The following is a 12,315-nucleotide window of genomic DNA, read 5'->3' as shown; positions in this document are numbered from 1 at the left end:
ACTAAAATATTTTTTTCTTTTAAATCTTTTAAATTTTTTTACAATAGCCATTCCATAACAGTATACTATCTAGTACTATTCGCATTCATTGATTGTTTTCTTGGCTGATTTAGAAACGCTTGTAATTATTTTCAAATGGCATTTAGAAAAACACTAAAGTTGAACGATTCGCCAGTATGTCATACCCATAGACTTATATATACTACTCTAGACTGGACATGGAGATTTTTTAACACTACAAAAAATGTGAAAATTTTTTAGAAAGTTGGTTCAAGGCGTTGTTTTGTAAAGTAGTTAAAAGATGTAAAGTTGTCTTTTTTTCAACCCTAACCTATGTAACATATAATTTAATTTTTAGATCTAGATCTAGTAATTGAACATCAAAAATAAGAGTACTCTCGTCTAATAATTATTATTTTGCAATGTTTCGATACATAATCTAGTAAAGATCTATGTAATCGATCTATTTAAATTTACATAAGATGATTTAAATCAACATGAATTATTTCGATCTAGGATTTTTGAAACTTCTCAATGGAAACAAACAGGAAATGGCTTTCTTGCTTTGTTTCATATATTTGCGTGAATATCCGAGAAATGATTTTGCATTATTTCTAAACTTTGTAAACTAAAGATCATTACTTTTCTAAGACAGAAAAGATTGATTGGGGCGACTCCCCTTAAAACCTGAAAAAAGAGTTTACGTACATAAAAAACTATATATATATAGGTCTGTGAATCGATTTATTTCCGGTTTCCAGTCTAGATATAATATATAAGTCTATGGTCATACAATTATCTTGAAGTGCTTTTTTTCTGATGGTACGCAGCGGTACGGTGTACAGGCACCTTTTTCAATGTGGGAAAAATTATTACTTTTCTTTTGTATTTTAACGTTTATTATTTATTAATTACTAGGTAAAAGTTAGGCAATCGATCGCAGTGGTCAGACAAGAAAATAACGCATTGGTCTAGTTAGTCAAGAATGTACCTAGGTCTACCTTTACACTAAATAGTTACAGACCCTCCCTGACGATAAGTAAATAGGCTGTGTGTTCGACTGTTTTTAACAACCTGGTCAGATTGGCGTGTACCTGTAGACCTAGTGTACTGTTGTGTTCCCCGACAAAATAGGATGTACTTTTAAGCGCTGACAAAGTAGCGCGGAGAAATATTTAATCATTCCTTTGCAAAAACTAGTTAGGTATGGTAAAATATAAATAGAGCCAATACTTTGTTTTTATGTTCTCGCTATATTTCAGTAGGAAACACTTTAGATATCTTAAACATAAATATGCAAACATTATGCAAAAAGTAAAAGCTAAAAGAAATAATTTCTAAATATATCATTTATTTATATTCCATAAATGCACCTCAAAAACACGCTGATATACTTCCATACTTGTCAGATTTACACACTCATACACATGCATACTTTCACAAAGTTAAATTGTATGCAATGTCAGAAACTCCATCAGTGGCTTATTTCCCTACATTTGAACTATAGCTGCAAGACATCTATCAAGTTGGAGGTACTTTGTTTTGCTTGCGGCTTTACTTCGTTCTCCAGCCTCAGAATCTTGTTCTCAGTGTTCTCCTGTTCTCAGAGGAAGTGAGAGATGAACTTGTACACATTAGGGTGATGACCGTCAATAGACAGCTGGTTTCATACCTCCACTGAATTGTTTGTTCTTGGTTGATTGTTCTATACTCGTTCTCTGACATTCCATTATGCTATCAGAAATCTTAGAGTCACTCTCTGACGACCGATATATTTGTTCTCCCAAAAGTCATACAAATTCTCTACAACATCTGTCAGAGTATCATTAAGTTCTTCGAAGGCAGTATTTACAGATAAGAATAAAGATTGCCAGCTTAACTAATCCTGACACACCTAAGTTTGCCAATGTTGCAGAAAGAGACTCCCTGGTTTGATCAAAGAGAGATGCCGCAGATAATCAAAATTTCTGATTATGCTATAACATATAACATCATATGTTTAAACCTTGAACGGGGTCACTACATTTCAAAATAATTGTTACGCAATTTAAAAAATGATGAAAAAGTAAAATGAGATAAAATACTAATTTTCTCTACAAATATGGCATACTATTAGATCTATTCATATTGAAAAAGTTAGAGACCTTAACGAAAAATGCTGCTTAGGACCTTCACTTAACTAAAACCCAGTACTTTTATACACATCATACACACATGTCTTGCGCTATTTGATGGAACATTTCGCGCTATTTTGTCGGCGCTATTTAGTCGGCGCTTTTTTACCGGCGCTATTTTGTCGGGCCACCTTAATGTAGTGTATAGTCCATGATGAAAAGACCACCCTGTGTTTTTTTCTTTCGCGCTATGCAGTAGTGTATGTTGAGTGGTCAGACAAGAAAATACACACATTGGCATGGTTATCAAGTATATCATCTTCATTATTGCAGACGTGACTTCAAAAATGAAGATGATTACGTCCAACGCATTTCATGTGTCAATCTAGTCATACATGTTAATCAATGACTTAAACTCTGCTATTGTCAAGCATATGTACGTAGATCTATCTTTACACTAAGATAGTCTAGTTACATTTGTCTAATGTCTTGTCTAATGTCTTGTCTAATGTCTTGTCTAATGTCTTGTCTAATGTCTTGTCTAATGTCTTGTCTAATGTCTTGTCTAATGTCTTGTCTAATGTCTTGTCTAATGTCTTGTCTAATGTCTTGTCTAATGTCTTGTCTAATGTCTTGTCTAATGTCTTGTCTAATGTCTTGTCTAATGTCTTGTCTAATGTCTTGTCTAATGTCTTGTCTAATGTCTTGTCTAATGTCTTGTCTAATGTCTTGTCTAATGTCTTGTCTATTGTCTTGTCTAATGTCTTGTCTAAAGTCAAGGAATTTCGTTTTCATATCTTTAGTTTAGATCTAAATGTGGAGTTCTAGATTTATTTCTTTTATGAGCTTTTTTGTTTTTAACTTTAACCTTACAGCAAGATTTTTGTGTTATATAATAATATAATAATAAAATAAAAGAATTTAAATCAAGGCAAAATACAAACACATGACACGTATTTATTCAGATATATATTTTTTTTTCCCAAATTTTATGGTGCGTTTATGAAGATAATCCTACTTAACTGACTTTATTAAGGAGAAAGATTTAATAATAATGTCGAATGATTAGCAAAGTCTAGATCCTACATCCCTCTCCCCCCCCCCCCCCCCCGCATCCCCCAGAAAAGAAAAAAAAAAAAGTTAGGAAAGGTTGTTTATTTAGTTTAGTTTAACTGATTTTTTAAATTGGTGATAAACTTTTGGTTAAACTACTTTATTATAGTTGAAACTTATGTTTAGTTTAGTTTATTTCCCATCACTATTGCCCGGTCAAGTGAAACAATAATGGTCAGATCCAGAATAGGCCGATTTCGGGTTTGGGTCTTTACATATATAAAAGTATAAAAAAAAAAACTCACTTTCTTTTGTATAATATATTTTGAACAGACCTACTAAGTTTAACTAGAAAACAATAATAACATAGCTAACAACATTTGTTTATAACGATAACCAGTATAATGACATAGTAAGTATTGCCGCATTTATAATTTTATGCTTTAATAGATGGACTAAAATAAGAAAAATAATTATACACGGAAGCTAATCTAATGAACGGCACAATGAAGAAAAAAAAAAGTGGTATTATATGAAGTCTTTTTCTTACATTATGAAATACGATTTTAAATTCCAATGTGTTAATTGTTGAGACTCAAACTGTCCATCCAGGCTTAGGGTTAAACGAATGCTACGATAACGTAGAGCGAAATGGTGGAGAGGCTGTGACGTAGTACGCCGTGAACAGAAATATCTTGTGTCCTGGAACATAGAGACAAAATGGTGAAGGTATCGCAAGTTCTGCTCCATGGCTACCTCCCCTATCAACAACCAACCCACCCCCTTCCTCCTCCTATTCTTATTAAAGGGAGTCAAGCCATAGCTGTCTAATATCGCAAAGGGCAAAACAAGTTTTCGTTTTTTTAGAATACCTCAGCTTTTTAGATTTTGACGTCAGCTGTGGAGTTGTTTACATCCTAGGAATCCTTGGACTTTTGCTATTTTTCTTTGTTACAATAATAGGGCTATTGGCCTCTTTATTGGGTTATATATAAGATTGCCGCCTTTTTTTTAAATATTTTATTTCTTTAAATTAACATATTATTTGATACTAATGATAATATAGATTAGATGAATATATCTTTAAAAAAAAACACAACATTTTCTTATGAACGACAAGAAACATTTCAAAGACCTTTATTCCAGCACTTCCGGCATGTTTGTGGGTTAGACTGCAGCAAGCGTTCCAAAAGAAAGGTCAAGGTTAATATCATACTTTATTTTCCCTTCCCTTTGTTTGACAAGTCTTGATTGCCTCCCTTGAGACCTTGTAAATGACGTTGAATGCTGTAATGTTGCAGAATGCGAATGTCGTGGAATGCCGGGTTCTTGCTTCATGGAGTACTCTTAACAAGTGACAATTATATACACTACAAAATGACTTAAGTGACCCATGTGCGTAGCCAGGGGGGCGGGTTGGGGTTCAACCCCCCCCCCCCCGAAATGAAATCCCCCCCGGGGGGGGGGGGGGTTGGGGGGGGGATCGGAATTTAGTGACTAATTTTTTTTTGCTTTGATTTTGTTTATTCTAGGTGAGATTTTAATACTAAACCATCACTTGCCCCAGCACAACCAAAGGGGTTTTGAGTTTAAAACCCCCTATCAGGGGGGGTTCGAGTTTAAAACCCCTACCAGAGGGTTCGAGTTTAAAAACCCCTACCAGAAGTTTTGAGTTTTAAACCCCCTACCTTTTTTTTTTTGCAGTTAACTCCCCCTCTTCTATAAAACAAAACAAACAAAAATGCAAACGAATATCCCCTAATTCCAAGAGCACAGTTAAGGAAGATTTTGATTTTGAAACCCCCTCTAAAATTTACGATAAACCCCCTCTCAATATAAAAAAAAAGCTAATTACGCACTCAAAATGTTATGAGCGTAGGTAAATGGGTTTTGACTCAGTTTTGAGTTTAAACCCCCCCCCCCCTTCAGCAGGGTTTGAAGGTAAAAAATACTTCTTTAATTAATAATAAAAACAAAGCAAATTATACACTCAAAATGTTATGAGTGTAGTCAAAGGGGTTTTGAGTTTAAACTCCCCTCCAGTGGAGTTTGGAGCTAAAAAGTACATCTTCAATATAAATAAAAGCAAATTACTCACTCTAAAATCTATGAGCGTAGCCAAAGGGATTTTGAGTTTAGACCCCCCGCCAGGGGGATTGAGGCTAAAAAGTACATCTCCAGTGTAAGAAAAAAAGCAAATTACGCATTCAAAATGCTATGAGCGTTGCCAAAAGGGGTTCTGAGTTTAAACCCCCATGCAGAGGGGTTTGATGCTAAAAATACCTCTTCAATATAAAAAAAAGCAAATTACACACTAAAATTATTTGAGCGTAGCCAATACAATCGGGGGTTTTGAGTTTAAACCCCTCTTCTACAGATGACTTTTTAAAAGTTTAAAACCCCTCCAGATGGTTTTGAGTATAAGATCCCTCTACAAAGCATTTTGAGGTGGAAAACCCCCAACAGATGATTTTGATGATAAAACTTCTCTTTTCGATATAAAATCTAAAGCAAACTACAGTCACTTAATTCCAAGAGCGTATTCAAGAGAGGTTACACATTTTTACCAGTGGCAGGGCTCCATTAATAAACTGCAGTGAATAGTCATCTGCCGAAATTGAAAAACACTAAATGTGGCTCAACAAAGATGGCTAAGACAGATTTTAGGAGTCAGTTTTAGAGATCGGGTTTAAATCAAGGAAATCCTATGCCGAACTGGTAGTCGACCCCTTAGTAAGATTGTGAGAGAACGACGCATGAGGTTTGCGGGACATGTTCTCCGACAAAATGAATTACGCATAAGAAGAATTGCAATGATATCCTAGTACAACTTGACGCCACTCATTCATGGAGGTCCTCATGGCAGGTGGGAAGAGGCTTCAAACTTTACCAGTAACAGATTTTTATGGAAACAGCTTGACAGCAAATGCGCCGAACGGCGCGGGAGGGTCTAAGTAAGAATAGCACATTAGGTTTTTGAAATAAAACTTTTTAATAGCAGGAAAATGCACTGTAGATACCTCAGAATATGCATTTTGTTGGCTTTCAATACCAGAAATAGTGCTTGGCGGCGGGGCTTCGCCTCGCGCTAGCGCTCCCCAGACCTCCTTGCTAGTAATGGCAGGGAATCTACAATTTTTCCACTAACTCATGGAAGAACGTATTCTAAGGCACAAAGATGCAACGTCTTCCGAAAGAATGAAGGGTAAGAATGTAATAAAGATTATGTGCACACACACACACACATAAATACATATTAAAAAAATTTCTAGGGGGGGGGGAGAGAAAAAAATCCACCCCCCAAATACCCCCCCCCCGAAAAAAAATCCTGGCTGCGCCCATGCTTAAGTCCCTTTCAGAAGATAAATATAAAGTTTATTTTACAACATAATAATAATACTGCACTCCTTGTTAGTGCTACAAGTCAAGAAATAATAAACTATCCTATCCGCATAACAGCGGTATCAAATGTATCTAACACGTAAAAGCTTCAAGATTACAAATCACGTCCGCATCTCATTGGGTAACACTGTGCAGAAATATAGTGTTACGAATCTCCCTATCCAGGCTCTCTGTAAAGTGCACCACGCGACACCACAAGTTAAAGAACTTGACTACTCCGGGCTTCAAAATAACGTAATAGTTTAATGTCAATAAATAACAGCCAATATTGTACAATTGGCAGCACGTAACACCAAGACTGTACAAATATCTCTCCGTTAATAGCCGTACCGACTGGTCTCTCTGTCTCGTCTCGGACTTGTACTGAGCCGTAGTACCGAACTGTAGATCGGGAAGTTGTGACTGACTCGCGTCTCTGATACCCTCGCTCTTTATATAGGGTCCCTGCTGGCCTTCTAAAACCGGACAGAACGTCGCTCGACCATTCTGTGTGGTCAGACGACTACATCCCTCGTGACGCTCCTGAGCTCTGTTCACGACGCCGATCCCTCTAGAACCGTCATGTTGACACTCGTCTCGGCTGACCGTCGTAACTCGTCACGGTTGAGCGCTCCTCTAGCGCTGCCCTGGGGCGATTTACGTCGGCTGACTACACACGCACACCACTACCCCCATCTGTGCCACCACCAGGTTTATAACAAAAGATTAGCTAATACATGTCTCAAAAAGACCACTGGCAACAACTGCCCACAAGTTACTTTCTAACTGAAATTACTACAGACTTTTCTAAGTCGCTACTGTCCGTCCTGGACCAAAATATTACTTGACCACCCGGTCCAAAGTATACCACTCGACTGACTGACTTGACTCAAAGTCACCTTTATTCATTCTACTTCCTGTTTTCTACATCAGGAATTCCACGTGTCTTTTAAACTCTTAGCATGACGTGAACTTTAGGTCATGCAATGTCAACTGAGACTTTGACAGACCTGGAACATTACTTCCTCCTCGTCAAGGTGGCAATCATGTCTGATAGAGTCAGAATTCGAGGAGTCTCTGCTGCCGACAATTTCTCTGTAACTGACTTTTAGTAACAGGGGTCTATTATAGTCGTACTAATGATACTTTATATATATATATTTCTTTTTAAATTCCAACTGAAGCTTATTAATTTTACACATCTGCTGTATAGTGGCAATATTTTAGTTGCAATAAATATAGATATATGGATTGTGTAAAAACATGAAGCTAGGAACAATGTGCAAGAGCATGAAAGATAAATATTGCTGTAAATGTGGAGTTCTTTTCTTTTATATAAGCTTTGTTTAAAAAAATATTTCTATATTTGTCTTTCTTTTTTTTAACTCCTTATTTATACCAAATGTATCTCCCCCTCCCCCTCGGCAGACCCCGCGGATTTTATAGAAAAATAATAAGAATTGTTTTCAAAATTTTTTTGAATTCTTAATTATACATACTAGTTATTATTATTGTTACCAATTTTATATTATGCCGCACCTTCCCCCTTTATGGTAAGCATATATCGCCCCCCCCCCAACCATAACATTCGGGTGGAGGGGGCGGTTTAATTTTGTGCAGAAATCCTTGTTTGTTAACGAAATGACTCCATTATCTATATGATATTGCAACTTGTCTATCTATTACCTTATTCTTATATTGTCCCTTCCGTTCTAGTATGTTGGCCGTGTCTGTAACACTGTTGGGGTGGGGACGATCGTTGAAATTTCTTTTTTTTTTTTTTTTGGAAAATTTTTACTCTATGTATAAATGTAAGTAAATATGGTCGACAATATAATACACTACTTAACTAGATTTTAACTTTTCTATGTAGTATGTATCAACCCCGCCCCTCCAGATCATGAATGCTTTGTGTGGACCATATCTGCAAGACTACAAAGTGTTAAGAAATGAAGGAGTCCTTGATAAAGATAAAAAAAGAGGGCCTGCACCGCCCCGCTCTGATTACTCTCCATTGTGAATTAAAAGTACTTTAGGATAAAAATACCGTGCTGGCAGACTTGCAAACCTTTCCTCTAACTGGCGGGTTTGGTGGAGGGGGCGGAAAGGTGCAATTGTACGTTTCTACCTACTGAAGCCTAAAGGAGGAGATTTTTTTGTTTGTTTTCGGGCCTAAAATGGCAGAATTTGCAATTTATAGAAATATTTAGTTAGAAATCTTTAAAAAAAAAAATGTGAAGTATGGTATTGTAATTTTAAAAGTCCATTCTCATGATTCACTACTTTCCATTTTCTAACAACTATCGTGTATAGCTGATGAATATGTAGCAGATTACCAGCCCATTAGCCACCTTCAGATCAAAGTAGTGGTGGTGGTGGGGGGGGGGGAGAGGCGAGAATCTCTCCGTCATGCTACATTGGAGAAAAAGGTTAAGAGCGATGAGGGAGAATCCTCGGAGAGAGGGCTGTGGAGTAATAAAAGATGTCTTTTAAAAATGAAACACTACTTAATATACAAAAAATATATGTAAACCTTGTGTTCATTACCAACACAGAAAAAATGTTTTTCTTCTACAAAAAAAGAAGAAATGCATAGGGCGAGAGATCAGACGTGAAGTTATTTTGGTATTATCTAGACTAGTTAAGGTGTGATCGCCTGTCATATTTAACCCTCGTCTCTGTATCTCCTTACACTAAATGTTATAATAGCTCATGTCTATGATGTGCTCATAATATCCATAGTTTATATTTCACAGTGCGTTAAATAAAAGAACGGCACAGACGAGTGAGTTTGCGTTTTAAAAACTGTATTCATAAGATTTTATGTCCTTTCAAAACAACTCAATGTTTCTTTTTCTCATTAACTCTTTCTCTCCTTAATTATTTATCACATTCTGATGGAATCAACGTTGGTATCGTCAGTTAGGAGAGAAAGAGTTAAAGTAAAATCGAACATTGAAATAATACAACTTGCAATAAACTAAATAAATATTTCTTTTTTTTTTTTGGTAGGGGGAAAAAATAATGTAAAGAGTATTATATAGTATATACATAATTACAAAATAAAAAATGTTCAATGCAAAAATTATGTCTGAATAAATTCTTTGACTTCACATGTATGCATACATTTAATCTACAAGACATAAGTTCTTTTCCTTGATTTTTTTTCCACGAAAATAGTGATGATAGAATCAATATCTGTAACAATGTCACGATGTGTATGCATTAGTATCAGACCGGTTAGCATGTCCCCAGGCATCCATGTTTTGAAATGTCTTAAAGTTGAAAATGATCTTTCCGCCGTCGCCACTGAAACAGGCAAAGTGCACACAAAAAAATAACTAAGAAGTTATAAACACATGGATACAGATGACGGCTACACGAATTGAGGGGCTTCTATAGCTGTTTTATGTATCCTATGTGAGCTCGTTACCCAATACTGTTTCCATAGTTGTATTTTTGTGTGTACAAGATCTGTTGCCGCTTTAAGATCATGTACATTTCAGTTCTGGGATTAAACCAAAATACCGATTGACAGAATCATTTATGAATGAGAATGATGTTTCACTGACATCTGTTATTATAAGTACCTTTGGTATTAAGCGACCAAGGCATATTGGCTGAAACTTGCGGTTTGACGAACCTTGAGAACAAGTCAGAAATCATGCTTTCAATTATAGGAATATAAATTGCTATTCTGTAGTATTCCTCTACTGAAAGGGTGTCAATGTTAACACGGTTTATTTCTCTGCTGGCCTGTCTTGGAATTTTAAATTCCACTTCTAATTTCATCGCGGCTACCGTAGCTTTAGCAAACAGTGCATGAAATTCTGCATTCGTTCTTTTAAATTTCTACAATTCTTTTGATATGTTCGGCAGCTTGCAGTAAATCAACATTTTCTGCCTGCAAATGTTTAACTAAGTGGCTGCGTTAAAACCAGGGCCGGTCCTAGCAATTGCGGGGCCCTAAGCAAAACGGATTGCGCGGGGCCTAATCTGGGTATGGATAAGCATAATGTCAAAATTAAGATTATTTTAGTTAGAAAATACTTTCGTCTTTGCAATAAATTTTTAATAAATGAAAGCCCGCACTGCTGCTTTTATTTATTGGCGCCCCCAAAATGACAATATCGTCCATTTTCAGGAGATTTTAATAATTTCAGGAGATTTCAAGGAGTTTTTCGTATATTTTGCCTTTTCAGGAGATTTCATAAAAATCAGGAAGCCGTGGCAACCCTGTTATTATATATAAGTTATAATGTTTTAATTTAATAATGTACACTTACGATTAGCGCGGGGCCTGTGAAAGAGCGGGGCCCACTGCGACCGCATAGGTTGCAGTGGGCTAAGACCGGCCCTGGTTAAAACTAAGATATCTGAAATGGAGTATAATGTTATTATAAATTCTGACTCTTAATAAGGCTGTTGCTAAATTCTTTGCCTTTGATGCTGAGTCTCGCTCATGCCATTTGGCAACATTTTCTAAAGCAGCAACAATATTACCTAACGACTGTCTAAAGCTAATAACAGAATCATGGCGTTCAACCCAACGTGTCTCACAAAGTGGCATTAATGTGTTTCTTGAACTTTCATTGTCGACTTGAAAGAGTTGTCTTTGTAAAAAAAAACTTCTTTTTTGCCCAAGCTCGAAAAACAAAAAAAAAGAAGCGACTTGTTTAATTGTACCCATTGCATTACACACTGCCTGAGCATCAGACGTTTTTGACAAACTCAGGTTTAAGCAATGATTGGCACAGATGCAATGGGTACATGATGTAGCCTGCTTTGATATCTCTGCAGCAGCGTCACATGATTGGGTAGACATGACAGAACATCCAGCAGTTCCACAACCAATGCAGAATCTTATATCCAAAGATAAATCTTTCAATAATTGTAATACCCTTTCTGACAAAACGTTTCCAGCTAATTTTGGTTCTGTATCAACTGTTGATTGACTGTAGGCATATTCTAAGGCATCTACAAACGCAACGAAATATTCGCGGCGAGTTTCTCCGTTTAAAATATATCGAAGCTCCTTGACAATTGCTCAAAGCCTGAAACATCCGTGGGTTCATCCAGCAAAACGGAAAACAAAATGTTTTCTTGAACCCTTTGTACGATGGTGTTTATTCCCATAAGTGATAGTAGTTCATTTTGACTGGTCTTGCTAATGATTGTGGCGTTTGACGCTGATGATTTCAAATGTTTCTCAAGGACCTGATCACCTGCATCAACCCGGAATTTCAGCAACTCTATTAAATTCATTTTTATTAAAATTTGTTTGATGATCTGCAGGTTTTTCATCCACACTTTCTAAACTCTCTTCATTGTCAGAATCACATAATAGTTTCCCATAATCCCTGTGTCCACGTATAGGAATATTTTGTCTTCCTAACAGAATGATGGATTTGGATGATAAGGTTTTAACCTTTCTCTATTTTCTTTAATTTGTGCAAGACGTGCTGAGTTAATTTGAATTTACAACATCAACAGAGGGATTGAGATATGCTCTCATAAAATAAGGTCCCCTTTGCACAGCTTTTTTCTGATAATTGTGTTGCTCGTGAGTAATGAGGTCATCGTCTTTGCCTAAAAGTTCAGCAAAAGTTATCAGAATTTTTTTCACAAGTTTCTGTAGTGGCGTTTGATGGCTAATGCCTCCACAGTCGGTCTTCAAAGCTCAAAATTTATTTACAATATAAACCTTGTTCGACATGTGAAAAAGTTAAACCAGTTTTTCAGGTGGCTTTAAAAAGATACCGTTTTT

At 36.3% G+C, this 12,315-nt stretch overlaps 1 protein-coding gene across 3 annotated transcripts in view; it reads right to left on the bottom strand.

Moving 5' to 3' along the window:
• The window catches only part of LOC106052196 (uncharacterized), a 34,792-nt gene extending 30,887 nt beyond the window's left edge, over positions 1 to 3,905 (bottom strand). For 2 of the 3 annotated variants that reach the window (XM_056042420.1, XM_056042421.1), the window contains exon 1: positions 3,718 to 3,905. In XM_056042420.1, coding sequence (XP_055898395.1) covers positions 3,718 to 3,878 — 161 coding nt within the window. In that variant the 5' untranslated portion in view covers positions 3,879 to 3,905. The remainder of the gene's footprint in view (positions 1 to 3,717) is intronic. The other variant, XM_056042422.1, reaches the window with a different exon arrangement.
• Between the last annotated feature and the right edge of the window lie 8,410 nt (positions 3,906 to 12,315).

This window comes from Biomphalaria glabrata, chromosome 9 (genome assembly GCF_947242115.1).
Source record: "Biomphalaria glabrata chromosome 9, xgBioGlab47.1, whole genome shotgun sequence".
NCBI classification, from domain to species: domain Eukaryota; kingdom Metazoa; phylum Mollusca; class Gastropoda; family Planorbidae; genus Biomphalaria; species Biomphalaria glabrata.
The sequence above is the reverse complement of the archived record's forward strand: the minus strand, read 5'-3'. Positions and strand labels throughout refer to the sequence as shown.